The sequence below is a fragment of the Littorina saxatilis genome, linkage group LG7 (genome assembly GCF_037325665.1).
Source record: "Littorina saxatilis isolate snail1 linkage group LG7, US_GU_Lsax_2.0, whole genome shotgun sequence".
Taxonomy (NCBI): Eukaryota; Metazoa; Mollusca; class Gastropoda; order Littorinimorpha; family Littorinidae; genus Littorina; species Littorina saxatilis.
The window spans coordinates 33,379,366-33,397,161 of record NC_090251.1 but is presented as its reverse complement, the minus strand read 5'-3'; the positions used below and the strand labels follow the sequence as shown (position 1 = coordinate 33,397,161).

Sequence of the window (17,796 nt, the reverse complement as noted above, 5' to 3'; positions counted from 1 at the left end):
AGAGACAAACCCAATGCTGGTGTGTCGAAGAAGACAGCCACAGCGGGCTTGTTCGAATCAAAGTATCACACCATATCTTCAACGTATTACCAATACCTGTCCCAATATAGACCAGTCAGTTGGTCTAAGAGGACGTTAAACCCTAATAATCAATCACTGAGGAGTTTCAAGTGGCGCCATGTTTCAATTTCGAACCGAAGACCTGGGATATGTAAACGTTGTTGAATTTTATGTTGTATCGATGTTCAACAGACAGAATGTGGCGTTTGCGATGGGTAAGCTGTCCTAGATCCTACTCAAGTCATCAGTGATAGTAGGCTTGAAAGTGGCGAGTATTTTACTCGCCATGGCGAGTAGAAACATGTAACTGGCGAGTAAAAATGTTCATCTACTCGCGGCCAAATGCGAGTAAAGTTGCTGAAACAAATTGTTGCCGGGTTTGGCTAGTAAAGTTTGCTCTTTGGCTAGTACATTTTCAGAAACACTATAGCCAAAGGCTAGTACACTATTTTTTGGACTTTGAGGCCTGGATAGATGTGGTTGACTTTCGGAAATACTTTGATTGCCCGGCCAAGGCGGCCGCCGAAAAAGGTGAATATAATAAGTTTAACCCGAGACGCAACAAGTGAAATCAGTTTTGTTACGGAAATGAGTAATGAGTTGCACACCTGTAACAGGGTCAGTGGGGGGGGGGGGGGGGGGGGGGCTAAATACAATTCAGGCATAACAAAATGAAATTGTGAAGAAAAGAAAATTACGAAAATTACATAAAATTAAAAACACTGAAAGTGCTGACAGTTCTCATTTGTACTTTTCAGCCAGACACATAATTATTATTATTTATTCAGTATACAACTTACCCTACTTAGGGAAGACAAACACGTATTAAATAAGTCAATTGATGCGGATGATTATGCGGAGCAGCGCAGCATCTGTCAAAGAGGTTAAAGGGTGGGAAGGGAGCACTGAGTTCTCATAAATTACCACTTGTTTGGGAACCAGACGACATGGGACCGTGGACTGAGGTCCTGTGGGTGGAGATGCCGGGAGGTGGGTTGGGGTGGAGAGAGGGGTGTGCGTTGTTGCGTCTCAGTGTTAGTGTTGCCATAGCCGAGTTTCTTCTTTTTCGACTTACCCCCTCCTTCCTCACCTCCAATCACTGCGACAGAATTTCATTGGTAGACATGCTATATATACGCCGCTCGCTCTGAGGTCAACGTCCCGGAAGTACTACATGAATCACATGCTCTCTTGTTTTGATCTTTCAGTCCCCGCGGGAAGACCTGACTGTCTTCTGAAAATATTGAGTTCTTGTGCACAAATTACGTGCATTTTATGAATGAAAAGGCGCCGTTTGACTTTCAGCATGACAGGAAGCAGTAAGAAAGCTCTGTGATTCAGTGAACGCCGTCCCGACAGGTCAGTGTTCAAACAGCTAGTGTGCACAGTGAGTCTCCTTTCGCTTTCGTCCCATTAAAACTCGCACGAAATACAGTGACACTGACAGGCATACACGTTTGCAGGATGGCAACATGAGTTGAACACACACACAATGGCACGCGCACGCACGCACGCACGCACGCACGCACACACACACACACACACACACAGGATATTTGCCCTGTCTTGGGATTCCCTCATTATGAAGAAGACATGCACTTAGACACAGACATGTTCACTCATGATTACACAAGCATGCGTAATGAGCAGTTGCAAACTGAAACATACACAGAAGAGTTAAACTAGGACACTATATCACCCACTGTCACATGCTTGCACACACACTGCATGGCAAAGTAAACACAAGTAAACCTGCATACATTACAAACGATTACAAACACGCCTATCAGCATCACACCTGGCTAGCACGCCAATGAATCTTACCATGTATACACTCGCATACTGGTGTCTTGACTAAAGCCGAGTAATAATCCATTTATTTTATTCAGTTCTACATTGTTGTGAGGTCTTATTATTGACAACTGAAGGAATTAAGACACTTCATTTCTTGTGTATGGAGAAACAACAACAATAAGAAGAAGAAAAAACGCCCCAGATCAGTACATTTTAACAGAAAATGTGTTTGTGTGTGTGCAGTATTACGATAGCGCTATGGAGGAGTGGCAGCCAAAGCAGTATGTACGCCGTGTGGCAGTGGTGGGGTGCGGCGTTGCTGGACTCACTGCCATCAAGGCTTGCCTTGAGGAGGGACTCGAACCACACTGCTTTGAGATGAACTCTGATATTGGTATGAATTTAAGATACCTGTGTGTGTGGGTGTGTTTATGTTGTATGTGTCACTGTGTGTACATGTGTGTGTGTGTGTGTGTGTGTGTGTTTGTGTGTATTTCTGTTTGTGTGTGTATTTCTGTTTGTGTGAGTGTATGTGTATTTCACTATTTGTGTGCGTGTGTCAGTGTGTGTGTCTGTGTGTGTGTATCTGTGTCTCTGTGTGTGTGTGTGTGTGTGTGTGTGTGTGTGTGTGTGTGTGTGTGTGTGTGTGTGTGTGTGTGTGTGTGTGTGTGTGTGAACAATTGCAGCTATGTTGACTACTAGTTGTTTGAAGAGTAGAAAGAAGAAATTTGACTTTGAATGTTTCTTTTGAAATAGCTAGGCATTGTGAAGCTGTGTGCTTGGAACAACCCCCCCTCCCCCACCCCTACTCAAGCCAAAATGTCAAACATTTACTTCAAACAATAATAGATTTAAAATGTTCCAGGAGGTGTGTGGTACACGTCAGACAGCCCCAAGCCTGGAGGCGGCCCACAGATGTACGACAGTCTTATCACCAACATCAGCAAGGCCATGATGTGCTTCAGTGACTTCCCCTGCCCACCGCATTACCCCCCTTTTCTGCCTCACAAGCTGTTCCAACAGTATCTCCACAGCTATGCTCAGCACTTTGAGTTGCAAAAGCATATCACGTTTAACACAAAGGTGCGGTGGAAAATGATGATGCGCTGTGCAGCAATTAGTAAGAGACATTGGTTGGTGGTTTTTTTAATTTATTTTAAGTCTATGGCTATATTGGGACCGCTGCAAGTTTGTTTCCTTTATCAGTTTACAAATGGTTTACATTTCGGTCTCTTCTTCTTCTTCGTTTATGGGCTGCAACTCCCACATTCACTCATGTTTTTGCATGAGTGGATTTTTACGTGTTTGACCTTTTTTTCCTCCGCCATTCAGGCAGCTTACGCTGATTTTGGGGGACATTTAGGTCTATCACAGTTGAAGCAAAAAAAGAAGCCTGACAGTTTTGAAATGCACTACAGCATTGCAAAATGTAATGTTCTTGTGACTTTAATGGTTTTAGAAAAGTAATGATATTAAAAATATGTTTTCGTTATTAAAAATAACAGTACTATGTCTGTGTTTGAAGTTGATGTGTCATGGCAAAGTATTTTGTTGCTGTAATTTTGGGACTACAAAACTGTTCGATGCACTTTTTGGTCCCCATAAGAGGGTAATGATTAAGTTTAGGTGTGCAGAATTCTTCATCTCAGTGAGTCAATTCATTGGTTGTTTGCCTGGACATTTACAGGTAATACAGTGGACCTCAAAAAATCTGAGAAAATCAGGTCTTAATTAAAAAGGAGGGAGTCTTAAAATGGGAGTCATTTTACAGAGGTTATGAACAGAAAGTCTGAGAAAACAAGGTCTTAAAAAGGAGGGAGTCTTGAATTGAGTGGTCTTTAAAGGGGGGTCCTCTGTAGGTAAATTCAGTGTAAAAATGTAATCCTCTGTGCATGCATGTGTGCAAGTTTAATTGATGAGAATTTCCTCTTGTAGGTTTTGGAGGTAGCCAAAGCAGAAGACTACATCACTTCTGGGCGTTGGACTGTCACCACCACCAAAGTGCAGGCTGACAAACAAACTGAAGAAAAGACAACGTCTGAGTTTGATGCAGTCATCCTGTGTCAAGGGTTCTACAGGGTACCCCACAGTCCTCATGTCCCTGGCATGAAAGAGGAATTCAAGGGCAAAATTCATCATGTCGACAGCTACAAAAATCCTCAGGATTTCAGAGACAGAACTGTCATTGTCGTTGGTGAGTATGTGAAGGGTATCAGGGGCGAATCACATCTTTTTAATGGGGGGGTTTCCAATTTTTTTTTTTTTTAGGGACAATTCGATGACGCTCTTCACAAACAAGGAAAATGGAGCCAACTGGTGCAATCTGAGCCAAGAAACTTCCCCTAATACACCTTCCAACAAGTAAATTTAAGAAGACAAATTTAGATCAAAACAAGGACAATTGCATGACCGATCCGGTGTAACCTGAGCCAACAAATTACCCAACTACTTTCTGAAATCGCCACTTAGAAAAAAAAGGCTGGCTCCTCGGGGGGTCCAGGGGCATGCCCCCTCAGAAAAAGTTTGATAAAAATCAAGAAAAATGGAGCAATCTGGTGCAATCTAAGCCATAAGTTTTTCTTTATTTTCAAATTTAAAAAAAAAAGTTCTCTTTTCAAAATGTGGGTTTTTTGGCAAGGGGGGAGTTTTCAGAAACCCTATAGTTTTTAGGAATGCAATAAGCCCTACAGATAGTGTTTAGTGAAAAATGTGGCGTTTGCACTGTCACCAGATATCTGTGGAAAATGTACCAGATAAGGTGTTACAGTGTAGATTTTGTTTAATGAAAATCATGGTTGATTTGTGTTGCATCGCATTTTGTTTATTTTGCTCCCCTACCACCTTCCATGGAGACCTCCCAAAATATTGGGGGGGGGAGGGGGGGAGCTTAAAAGAAGGATTCCACTATAGGCTAAAGCTAAGCTAATTTTTCCTCTCTCATCGATCGTTTAATCACTATTTGTTCCTTCACTTTAAAGTTTGATAGGTTGAGATGCTTGTGAATTTGTTTGTATTGTATGTTATTCAACCTTTCACTCATTAGCCTATCTGTTGTTGTTGTTTTATATTTGTTTGCTTGCTTAACACTATTGTGACTAGCACTGCCACGGCGTTAACGTCCTGCCTGCCCAAGCTTGCCACCAAGAAACTTCCCAAAAATCAGTAACTGTAAAGAAATCTGTCTAGCAAGCTTGAATTAAGTCCAATCACCACCAAATTTTGTGTACTAATTCAAAAATGGATGCCCAGTTCAGTCGTGCTATTTATAAGTTTGTCACGCGATTTGTTTTAGCAAAGGGGGATAATTTGTGTTTTTTAACGTTTTTTTGTGTGTGTTTTATTTTCCACTGCTTTTTTTAAAAGTTATTTTTTAACAGAAAGTATTATAAATAATGTTATAACCAAACAAGGTGTAAAACCTATGAATTAGCTGAAATATTGTTAACATTGTACACAGAAATAAGGAGACAGTACAAAGAAAAAAACAAGCAAATCACGCATTCACTCACAGCATCCTGACTCAAATGAAACAAAACTGTAACACTCACCAAATGATGTCTAGGTAATCCATACTGAATATAAGTCTTATTTTCACAACAAAGTACCAACTGTACACCTATGAACAATTCCAAAAGGATTTGAAGGCTCCAGCCATCCATTGTTATCAGTGCTGCCACGCCCCCATAGCTCCTGCACGATTCCGAGATACATGTTCGTCTAGCAGTATCACCCCCTACCACGTGTAGTTTGCCGACTCGTACTAGCAACAACGGGACTGTTTCTTCCTCAATATCACTGCTATTATCGCTTTGTATCATGATCTACAGGATCCACAAGATCCAACATCCGGAGAATCTCCTCCCGTGACAAGGCTCGCCTTCGATTCATTTTTTTTGTTCGAAAACACCACGCAAATCTGCACTAATTTGATCAAGCCGGAAGAGAAGACCACGTGTATCAAGGGAAACAACTCAATTTATTGCAATCTTCAAAAACCGGGAAGCAATCACGAGTCTTGTACCTTGTATGACTGGTACTGAAAAATGCGCGTCCCGTCCATGGGCGTGTCAGCGCGGTTACTGATTTATCAGTGTTCCGTCGCGAAAGTGTTAATTGCTTGTTTTGTTTTGCATTTCTGCACAGATATAATCTTCACTACATGTGGGTAAATCTGGAAAGCAAGTACATGATTTCTCTCTCTGTCTGTTCCCTTGCTCAGGAAGTGCTTCTTCAGCCGGTGACGTGGCCTGTGACACTGCTCCTGTAGCGAAACAGGTGACTTATAGTTTTACAGTTGTAGGAGATATAGGAGGTGCAGGCCTGTGACACTGCTCCTGTAGCGAAACAGGTGACTCTTTGTTTTACAGTTGTAGGAGATAGAGGAGGTGCAGGCCTGAAAGGGGCTTGGTATTTTTCTCGCCATGGCGCGGCAAGTAGAAACATGTAACTGGCGAGTACAAATGGTCATACACTCGCCAAATGCAAGTAAAACTGCTGAAACAAATTGATGGTTTGGCTAGTAAAGTTTGCTCTCTGGCAAGTAAATGTTAAGAATCACAAGGCGAGTACACCATTTGTTGGACTTTCAGGGCTAAGGTGTTGTGCAGGGGGATTCAAATATCTTTTGTGCTGCAAACAATGCTCCCAGGAAACATGCTGATAAACACTAGGACACATTTGACAGTGAGAAAGCTTTAACCTGTTTAAAACAGGAAGATGCACATGTGTGTGTACACACACATGTACACAGGCACACACACATATGTACACAGGCACACACACACAAGTACACAGGCACACACACACAAGTACACAGGCACACACACACATGTACACAGGCATGTGTACACAGGCACACACACATATGTACACAGGCACACACACACAAGTACACAGGCACACACACACAAGTACACAGGCACACACACACATGTACACAGGCACACACACATATGTACACAGGCACACACACATGTACACAGGCACACACACATATGTACACAGGCACACACACACACATGTACACAGGCACACACACATATGTACACAGGCACACACACATGTACACAGGCACACACACATATGTACACAGGCACACACACACACATGTACACAGGCACACACACATATGTACACAGGCACACACACACATGTACACAGGCACACACACATATGTACACAGGCACACACACACATGTACACAGGCACACACACATATGTACACAGGCACCCACACACATGTACACAGGCACACACACATATGTACACAGGCACACACACATGTACACAGGCACACACACACACATGTACACAGGCACACACACACATGTACACAGGCACACACACACATGTACACAGGCACACACACACATGTACACAGGCACACACACATGTACACAGGCACACACACATATGTACACAGGCACACACACACATGTACACAAGCACACACACATATGTACACAGGCACACACACATGTGTACACAGGCACACACACATATGTACACAGGCACACACATATGTACACAGGCACACACACACAAGTACACAGGCACACACACACAAGTACACAGGCACACACACACATGTACACAGGCACACACACATATGTACACTTGCAAACTCACACGCATACATGTAGGCACATACATGCACTCACAAACATACACATTATTAGAAACACACAGGCAAACCTGTATATAGTTTCAGGAAGGGTCTGATGAATACATTTGTGACAGGGAGACTACTGCGTCACCCTTCAAAGCAGACTCGATCTGCAGAGTTGTCTGCCAGCGAAGAGCGCATGTTATTTAAAGTAGCTCGACGTTTCTTCTACGTCACTGGCTATATAGACACCTGTCGGTTGTAGAGTTCTGTTTGTGATGGGGTCTGACTGCTGCTGTCTCCTTGTATGCGTGTGGCAACCTTTATGTACCAATAGCAGTTCAGGGCTATTAATTTAGCTCTAAAATCTTAAACCTGTTTGACTGGCCTTGTCTCCAAAGGTAGTTTTTGTGCTTCGCCCAGGTGAAAAAGTACCATAGTTTACTACAGTAAAAGTACTATAGTATACTATAGTTTACCATAGTAAATGTACTATAGTATACTATAGTATATACTGAAGTTTACTATGTGGTACTACTTTTTATATTTAGTCAAGTTTTGACTAAATATTTTAACATCGAGGGGGAATCGAAACGAGGGTCGTGGTGTATGTGCGTGTGTCTGTGTGTGTGTCTGTGTGTGTGTGTGTGTAGAGCGATTCAGACTAAACTACTGGACCGATCTTTATGAAATTTGACATGAGAGTTCCTGGGTATGAAATCCCCCAATGTGTTTTTCATTTTTTTGATAAATGTCTTTGATGACGTCATATCCGGCTTTTCGTGAAAGTTGAGGCGGCACTGTCACGCCCTCATTTTTCAACCAAATTGGTTGAAATTTTGGTCAAGTACTCTTCGACGAAGCCCGGGGTTCGGTATTGCATTTCAGCTTGATGGCTTAAAAATTAATTAATGACTTTGGTCATTAAAAATCGGAAAATTGTAAAAAAACCAAAAAATTTATAAAACGATCCAAATTTACGTTTATCTTATTCTCCATCATTTGCTGATTCCAAAACCATATAAATATGTTATATTCGGATTAAAAACAAGCTCTGAAAATTAAATATATAAAAATTATTATCAATTTTTTTTTTCGAAATCAATTTAAAAACACTTTCATCTTATTCCTTGTCGGTTCCTGATTCCAAAAATATATAGATATGATATGTTTGGATTAAAAACACGCTCAGAAAGTTAAAACGAAGAGAGGTACAGAAAAGCGTGCTATGCAGCATAGCGTAACCACTACCCCGCTCTTCTTGTCAATTTCACTGCCTATGCCGTGAGCGGTGGACCACGAGTATACGGTCTTGCTGCGTTGCATTGCGTTCAGTTTCATTCTGTGAGTTCGACAGCTACTTGACTAAATATTGTATTTTCGCCTTACGCGACTTGTTTTACCTGGGCAGGCACTCGGTTACATATATCTACCTGCTTCCTTTTGTAGGTCTACCTGAGTGTACATCATGGGGCATACACAATCTCTCGCCTCGTCAATGGTCGCACGCCATGGGATTTTCTCCTGAGACGAGTGACCTTGAACTATGTTCCAAGGTCATTGGCTCATCGTGTCATGGTTGCCAAGGCCAGTAAGTGGCTGGACCCGGTCTCGTCAGGGCTGAAACCTAAACCATCTCAACCCAGGTCACAGAACAACTTTATCGTCAATGACCAGCTACCATTCAAGGTTCAAGAACTATTCTTTGATTTATTTATTTTTTATTGTTTTATTGATTAATTTTTTATTATTTTATTTAATTGATTTAATTCGGTTTTTGAGTCACTTGAGAAAAAGTGACTCTATGTAATCGGTCAGTGTTAGTCTGTCCGGCCGGCCGGCCGGCCGTAGACACCACCTTAACGTTGGACTTTTCTCGGAAACTATCAAAGCGATCGGGCTCATATTTTGTTTAGTCGTGACCTCCAATGACCTCTACACTTTAACGATGGTTTCGTTGACCTTTGACCTTTTTCAAGGTCACAGGTCAGCGTCAAAGGAAAAATTAGACATTTTATATCTTTGACAAAGTTCATCGGATGTGATTGAAACTTTGTAGGATTATTCTTTACATCAAAGTATTTACATCTGTAGCCTTTTACGAACGTTATCAGAAAAACAAGGGAGATAACTAGCCTTTTCTGTTCGGCAACACACAACTTAACGTTGGGCTTTTCTCGGAAACTATAAAAGTGACCGGGCTCAAATTTTATGTGAACGTGACTCATTGTGTTGTGAATAGCAATTTCTTCCTGTCCATCTGATGCCTCATATAATATTCAGAACTGCGAAAGTGACTCGATCGAGCGTTTGCTCTTCTTGTTATAAATAAAAAATCAAAGCTTCACACATTCTTTGCAAGTGATAACTTGTTTAGATGCAAAAAGATTTCAGAATAGCCATGAATCATGTTGTTTTCTTTATTTTTGTATTGTTTGTAGAAAGAATGAGAATAATTAAGAGTGTGGGGGTGGGGGGGTTGAGGTGCTCGCAAATGTAAACCTACTGCTAAAACATACTTAAATTAGTTCTAGCACGGTTAAGGGAGGATTCGGGGTGAGGTAAAACTCTTGCTTTCACAATAAACAACAAAAAATGAGATAAGTGTTCTAAAGAAATTTATTTTGAATTAAGCACTTTAGTCAACTCAGTTTTCAGGTTACAAAAACATAGTCTAAAACAAGTAAAAGTTGTTCATTCAATCAACAAAATTCTTCTCATTCGACAAAATAAAAGTTCTTCATGTTTAGATTACTAGTTTCAAAAATACAAAAATCTCTTCCCTAAATCAAACTAAAACAAGAAGAGCAAACGCTCGATCGAGTCACTTTCGCAGTTCTGAATATTATATGAGGCATCAGATGGACAGGAAGAAATTGCTATTCACAACACAATGAGTCACGTTCACATAAAATTTGAGCCCGGTCACTTTTATAGTTTCCGAGAAAAGCCCAACGTTAAGTTGTGTGTTGCCGAACAGAAAAGGCTAGTTATCTCCCTTGTTTTTCTGATAACGTTCGTAAAAGGCTACAGATGTAAATACTTTGATGTAAAGAATAATCCTACAAAGTTTCAATCACATCCGATGAACTTTGTCAAAGATATAAAATGTCTAATTTTTCCTTTGACGCTGACCTGTGACCTTGAAAAAGGTCAAAGGTCAACGAAACCATCGTTAAAGTGTAGAGGTCATTGGAGGTCACGACTAAACAAAATATGAGCCCGATCGCTTTGATAGTTTCCGAGAAAAGTCCAACGTTAAGGTGGTGTCTACGGACGGCCGGCCGGACGGACGGCCGGCCGGACAGACTAACACTGACCGATTACATAGAGTCACTTTTTCTCAAGTGACTCAAAAACTAACTAACTCTCTCATCAAAAACCAAAACACAACCAGAGATCCACTAGACCCAAAAAATATCCAAAGTGAACTCAAAACGTCCTCAACAGAGTTGAGAAAATTACCCCTGATTTAGGAATAAAAACGTTTTTCACTTCAGACAAATTGTGGCCTGGGACTGTCTGCTCAGTCAGGTTCTCAAAGAAAGGATGCAAGTCTTGTAAAAATCCAAAATCAGTTATTAATTGACATCAGTTTACCTCCTAACAAATAAAACAAGATGTCCCAAAATTCACTAAAATTACCAAGCATTAATTAAACATTTTCCAAATAATTTCTTAACACTAAATGTATTTATAAAGTTAATAAACACTAACATTCCTGGTTTTAAAAAGTGAGAATCAAAGACATGTCCTAGCATCTTCAACTAAACCAAATTTTCTAATAATAACATTCAAAAACATTATTATCTCATTACTAAATAGTACACGATAAGCATAACTAAACAATAATACAACTTTAATCCTTACAACAACAAAATGGTAAAACGATCATGGAACCAAGGGAAGTAATCCAAAAACATAGCATATGTGGAAAACGGCCACAGTTCTTCCCCTTGATATAGAATTATATAACCGATTTGACTAGTAAAACCTTGAAAGAATATGACTGAAAAAGATGATTCTTTCACATGTTTACACATATATGTGACCCTCCACCACGGAATGAGTCGCATGTCACCTTTGCATGATTTTCATATTTTTACATTTTCCTAAAGAGTTTTTTATGCTCTATCCAGTGGTGAAAACCGTTTTAGAAAAGAGCAAAAACTTTTTGAGTTATAAGCCTGTGACTAAGGTGACCCTCACACTGTTACCAGACACTCCCCGGACTTATATTAAACCTAGCCCAGAACCGCGCGAGGTGACATGCGACTCATTTCGTGGTGGAGGGTCACATATGGTAGACAGGTCTCCTTTTTTACTCAAAAGGCTTAACACTTTCTACCCCACCTATATTTACCAAGTTTTTTTTAGCCAAGACTAGTTGTGCTGCAGCAGGTCACTGAGAATAGTAGTACATGTACATGTACCTGTGTAGGAACGGTGTATCAACACGCTGGAATGCAGGCGTTAGATCAACGTTACAGGAAGCGACTGAAGCTAACAGTCTGAGCTGATATACTTGTACCTGATCAGATAGAGCCATATGTGTGGGTACGGATATATCCGTACCTGGGAGACAAGGAGTTAAGCAAAAATCTTGATTTTAGAATTGAACATTCATGTGCTTCTCTTTCTTTCCTTCTTCTAGTTTATCTGTTTACCGTTTCAGATCATGACAGGGCAGTTGAAGGTGGTAGCACACATAGAGAAGCTAACGGGCAACGCAGAGGCTCACTTGGAAGACGGCACCGTTCTCAGGGAAATTGATGACATCATCTTTGCCACAGGTTACAAGCATGACTTTAGTGTCATCGACCCGTCCTTCTTGAGCTCAGAACCAGGTGAAGATATAGTGGAACCTCCCCGTTAAGACCTCCACAAATCTGAGAAAATCAGGTCTTAACAAGGAGGAAGTCTTAACAAGGAGGGAGTCTTAACGAGGAGGGAGTCTTAACAAGGAGGGAGTCTTAAAATGGAGGTAACATTACAGAGGCTATGAACAGAACATCTGGAAAAAACAGCGGGTCTAAAAAAAAAGGAGGTAGTCTTAAATTGGGGGGTCTAAAAAGGGGGGTTCCACTGTACATAACAAGATGTTGTATTCTGGCCAATATTCGGGGTCAAAAGTGCCAGAAAAAGGCCAGAATGTTGGAGTCAAAGGGTACACTGCCTGAACAAATTCTATTCTGACTGTCACAATGACATGAGAGGAACAAAATAACCTCAGAGACAAAATGGGAAAGTCTGCTCTGCCCGGATATGAATTTACACAAGTTTTTGTATTCTGCAGTATCTCTACAGTGATAAAATACTTGAAGGCATAGAGGTGTTTGGCTTACCCATGTCAGTCGGCCTACTGCATGCTTCACTCAGACTTTTTTTTCTCTAAAAAATTCAAGTCTGAAGACTAGTGCATTCAAATTTATTTTTGTTCTCTTAAAAGTCACAAGAATGTTTACAGTACTTAGCATTCAGAGTCAATTAGAGTCACAGCATGAAAATACTTGATTATACAATGTTTTTGTATCAGTATATTGACAGTTGGTTGATGAAAATTTAGCTAAAATGTTTAGAGGATTATATGTTTTTGCTCATATTTATGTCATAAATATTTTGGATGTGAAAGCAGGAGTTTTTCTATAAAGTTCATTTCGCTGTCTGCTGTTTCCATCCCAAATTCAGAAAAAGAAATACTGTGCATTTGGGGACAAATAAGGGTTGCATTAATAAGGAAAGACTAGGGGTAAAAAGCGTTATAGACCGTATCGGTATTCCAAGCTCTCGTAATCTCTCGCAAACTTCAGAGCATAGCAAAGCATGTGGTGGCGCTAGCTGCAAAAGCAAAGGTTTGAAGTTCTCACAACGTTTCAAAGCATAACAAAGAGCATATCTTGCAAGAGCTGCTCAGATACCGAAAAGGTCTATTGCAACTCACATATTTATTTTATTAGTGAGTTTATGTGATAATTCTTGCGTTTCTATTTAGTAAATCTGAAGCCTGAAGCCGTGAACGTTCTAGCTGTTTCTCAAAAGTGTGTAAACAGATACATGTATTGCTGAATATGTGACATGCATAATAAATGTCAGTCCTGTCGATTTTGTTCGATAGAAAGTGAGAAATTGGAGCTGTACAAAATGACGTTCCCACTGTCTCTACCACATGATACGCTGACACTGCTTGGCTGTCTTCGAGCCAATGGGCCGATACCTCCTCTCCTGGAAAACCAGGCTCGACTGGCTGCCCGAGTGATTTCAAGGAAGCACAAACTTCCAGAGCGGTCCATGAGGAGACATGATGTTGACCTGATAAACAGTCAGCAACTTGAAAGACATGGCTGTTTGAAATATGCTGTAAGTGACTGTAGTTTCTTTCTTTTTCTGAGAAAATGACTATTCTGATGCTTTTATGAAACATTTTCTTTCATACTATATTTTGTATTTTGTGTGTAATTGTATTGAAAATGCAGACGGCATGGATGTATGTATTGCTTTCTTTCTTTGCCCTTAATCTCTTGAGCGTAACTACAAAGTCGATATAGCAGGAACTGTATTCCCTTCTCCATAATCAGTGTGTGTGGGGGGGCTGGGGGGGCTGCATGCGTGCATGTTTTTGTGTGTTAATTCATTGTAAGACTGCAGAAATGACACAACTCATGCTTTGTATTTATTTTCATTCACTCTCTCTTATCTATTCAGTTTCAGTACCTGGACATAGCAGACAACATAGCAACAGAGCTTGGCATCAAACCAAACTGGTGGCACTTCTGTCTTCAAGGAGACGTGAAGATGGCTCTGGCAGTGTTGCTGGGCCCCGCTCACCCTTTTCACTACCGCCTGGTGGGTCCACATACATGGGACGGAGCCAGAGACGCCATTTTCAGCGCTTACAGGGAAACAGTATTTGCCACACAGCATAGAAAAGTTGCGATAGAAGAGGGCAAGGAGAGGGGAGGCAGCGGAGAATTACGCTGGCTTTTGTGGATGGTTCTCTCTCTCTTGGGTTTGTGTCTGGCCTGGTTGTGCTTATGAGAAAGAGACAGAAAGATGTGAAGAGGAGGGGTTGTGAAAGCGAAAAAGTGATAGAGGAACTATATAAAGAGAGAGGGAAGAGAGATGCAGGCAGATTCAGAGAAAGTGAGACTCAGAGAAGGAGGAAGACCAAGAGTGACGTTAACTAATACAAATATGAATAAACAGACTGATAAACAGATAGAATAAATAGAAATTGAGATTCATACTGCTGAATACACTATAGAGGGAAACATTGATTAATCGATATTAGAAACCAAAGGGAAGTAAGTGGTCTCAATGCATACGACATGTGTAATGGAGTAAGCGAGAGTTATACAGAAACAATCTCCTGGCACCTGAGAAAATAACAACCTTTAAAATGAACAAGCGACTTTCATCCTCTTAATATTTATATGAATTAATAGCGACTAATATCTTTTGATATTAGAAATGAGTTTGCATTAAATGCTTGTCAAAAGGTGGTCATCTACATTTTTTGCTTTTTTTGAGTCACTTGAGAAAAAGTGACTCTATGTAATCGGTCAGTGTTAGTCTGTCCGGCCGGCCGGCCGGCCGTAGACACCACCTTAACGTTGGACTTTTCTCGGAAACTATCAAAGCGATCGGGCTCATATTTTGTTTAGTCGTGACCTCCAATGACCTCTACACTTTAACGATGGTTTCGTTGACCTTTGACCTTTTTCAAGGTCACAGGTCAGCGTCAAAGGAAAAATTAGACATTTTATATCTTTGACAAAGTTCATCGGATGTGATTGAAACTTTGTAGGATTATTCTTTACATCAAAGTATTTACATCTGTAGCCTTTTACGAACGTTATCAGAAAAACAAGGGAGATAACTAGCCTTTTCTGTTCGGCAACACACAACTTAACGTTGGGCTTTTCTCGGAAACTATAAAAGTGACCGGGCTCAAATTTTATGTGAACGTGACTCATTGTGTTGTGAATAGCAATTTCTTCCTGTCCATCTGATGCCTCATATAATATTCAGAACTGCGAAAGTGACTCGATCGAGCGTTTGCTCTTCTTGTTCAATAATCTTATGGTTAGATTTCGCTCAAAAGTTATGTCAGATGATGAATGAACCATGGGGACAAAAGTTATAGAAACAAGATCTTCGAATAGATGTAAAAAAAAATATATATTATGTTTGGGAAGTGTGAATGACACTTTTAATGTTTCATTTTCAATGTGCAGAGACCATGTGCTTTGCCTAGAAATATCGACCAATCAAGTTCATGTCACTTTGCTGACAGCCACACCCACACAATCACAGCAACAGTTTGAAACTGGGTATTGGAGCGCTGTCCACGATTTTTTTTAAATGAACGAAATGCACGGTATTTGAGGAGTTTTGCCCTCGGCATTTTCCAAATAAGGATATCCTACTACGCTGGAATACTATAATGAATTTTCAAATGGCTGCCTTGGCTTCGTCCTTCCTGATCGAAGGGGGGTGTATTGTTAATTTTTGTAGGTAAAAGACTCAGCATTTTCATGGTTTAATGTCAATTTCTGTATAAAAATGTAGACAAGGACCTTTAACACCTAATAATCCATGAGGTGCAAGGAGACGAAATGTGTGTACGTTTCGCTCGGCCTTGTCTTGTATTCCAGGCTAGGTTCTACATTACTTTCCTTGTACCTTATAATCTATTTCACTTACTTTTACACACAGTGTGTTTTCTAAAGACCATGCGTGAATATGGATATATATTTATACAGACAATTTACCCTTCCCAAAAAAGTTCTTTCATCTCAAGTACCACCTGAACACAAAAATCTCAGAATTCAAAAAGGTTATGTCACGGTTTCTCAGGTATGTTGGGTTTATTTTTTTTGTGTAAAACAGGTACATTCAAGCATGTTTTCACGTATACTATGATCATGATCTCGACAGGTGTTCAGATTAATGTATACCCTCACCCATAAAATTGACGGGGTATAAGAAGAGGCACACTACTGCGCTCAACTGCCTCACCCCCGAAATGGCTTTGTTTATTTACTGAACGTCCATTTGTGTAGTTCAGCCTGTAAGTGTAACCAAGAATCCATTTGATGCTTTTATGTGTGTGATAGAGAGAGACAGAGGCTCGCTGTGAGACACTTGTCGCTGCGCGAAAGCAACTCCATAGCGCTAAAACTCCATAGCGCTAAACCGGCAGTGCATGACCACAACAGACTTCCAGTGCCCCCACTGTTACAGACTCTGCGCCTCCAGACTAGGATTGCAGAGCCACCTCTGTGTACATAAGATAGAAGGCAAAACGAAAAAGTCTTCTTCGGACCCGAAGGACAACCATCATGTGTGATAGAGAGAGACAGAGTACTGAGACATGGTTGCAATCCTCATAGTTCATAATCACGGTCAATTTTTGATGAGTATCACTCACAATCTGGTGGAACATGTATATGTAATTGGTTTGTGTGTGTGTTGAGCAAAAGCATTATTAGATAGTGTTTAGAGGGACTTATTTTGTCTTGCAAAGCCATTTTGAGCATTATTTTAAAATATTGTTTCGAAGTATACACTTTTTTTTGCAAAAAAAATGAATAAACTGAAGTGCATATGCAGCAATATTGTTTTGGGGGGGCATTTTATGACATTAAAGTTTTCTCCTCTTTCTGCTCTGGTAGAGCGAGAATCTGTGCAAGTGGTGTCTGTTCATGCATTAAGTGAGTGGTGTTGTTTTTTTTACATGCATGAAAGCCAATAGATGTTTTCCGGAAATAACTGTCAGGATTCACAAGCAGAAGTAAGTTGCGCCCCGCTAACAAAACCCCATACAAATAACCTTAACAGGAAACACATGGTCAAACGGGAAACACATGGTCTACCAGTTTAATAGCAGCAAATAACTGACTCTGATGTGAATGACAGAATGTTACGCCGTGTCCGCTCGATATGACCCCATTTCTTTTGAAAATATATATATCGCAGTTACCGATTTGTTGCTGCAAAGCCGGAGATCACATGAGATCACATGAGTTTTGCTTGAGGTCGAGGTCATGACTGCATGGGGAACTAACACGCATGCTTAGCGATCGCTGAAACGATTGTGGCTCTGGTGAGCAGATTTTTGAAAGAAAAAAGCATCATATCGATTGGACACTGCATAACACACACATCGGAGTCACTCATTCGCTGGGATCGATTCCACTAATGCATCCATTGATACGTGAAACTGTGCATCAGTTTTCAGCAGAAGAGTACAAGCGATGTGTCTGCATTGATTGTTTTTCTGGTACCAAACTTGCAACAGACATCACAACACTAGCCCAAAGAATAGAAGAACAGCA

General features: G+C 40.6%; 1 protein-coding gene across 2 annotated transcripts; it reads left to right on the top strand.

Moving 5' to 3' along the window:
* The first annotated feature begins 1,145 nt into the window (after positions 1-1,145).
* LOC138971256 (flavin-containing monooxygenase 2-like) lies at positions 1,146-17,120 on the top strand. 2 transcript variants are annotated; one of them, XM_070343959.1, is made up of 9 exons: positions 1,146-1,419; positions 2,109-2,248; positions 2,720-2,937; positions 3,790-4,048; positions 6,074-6,129; positions 8,909-9,148; positions 12,135-12,306; positions 13,575-13,816; positions 14,162-17,120. In XM_070343959.1, exons 2-9 carry the CDS (start codon positions 2,113-2,115, stop codon positions 14,492-14,494), a joined length of 1,656 nt encoding a protein of 551 aa, XP_070200060.1. In that variant the 5' UTR covers positions 1,146-1,419; positions 2,109-2,112; the 3' UTR covers positions 14,495-17,120. The 2 variants fall into 2 exon arrangements, with proteins under 2 accessions (XP_070200060.1, XP_070200059.1); XM_070343958.1 differs by having other exon boundaries at positions 2,098-2,248.
* The last annotated feature ends 676 nt before the right edge of the window (positions 17,121-17,796 follow it).

What these genes read in the sequence shown, in the direction of transcription:
- LOC138971256 (XM_070343959.1), top strand. Translation starts at nt 2,113, where the DNA reads ATGGAGGAGTGGCAGCCAAAGCAGTATGTACGCCGTGTGGCAGTGGTG. An exon ending in CTGCTCCTGTAGCGAAACAG is followed by an intron (nt 6,130 to 8,908) that starts GTGACTTATAGT and finishes TTCCTTTTGTAG; the next exon opens with GTCTACCTGAGTGTACATCA. An exon ending in ATGGCTGTTTGAAATATGCT is followed by an intron (nt 13,817 to 14,161) that starts GTAAGTGACTGT and finishes TTATCTATTCAG; the next exon opens with TTTCAGTACCTGGACATAGC.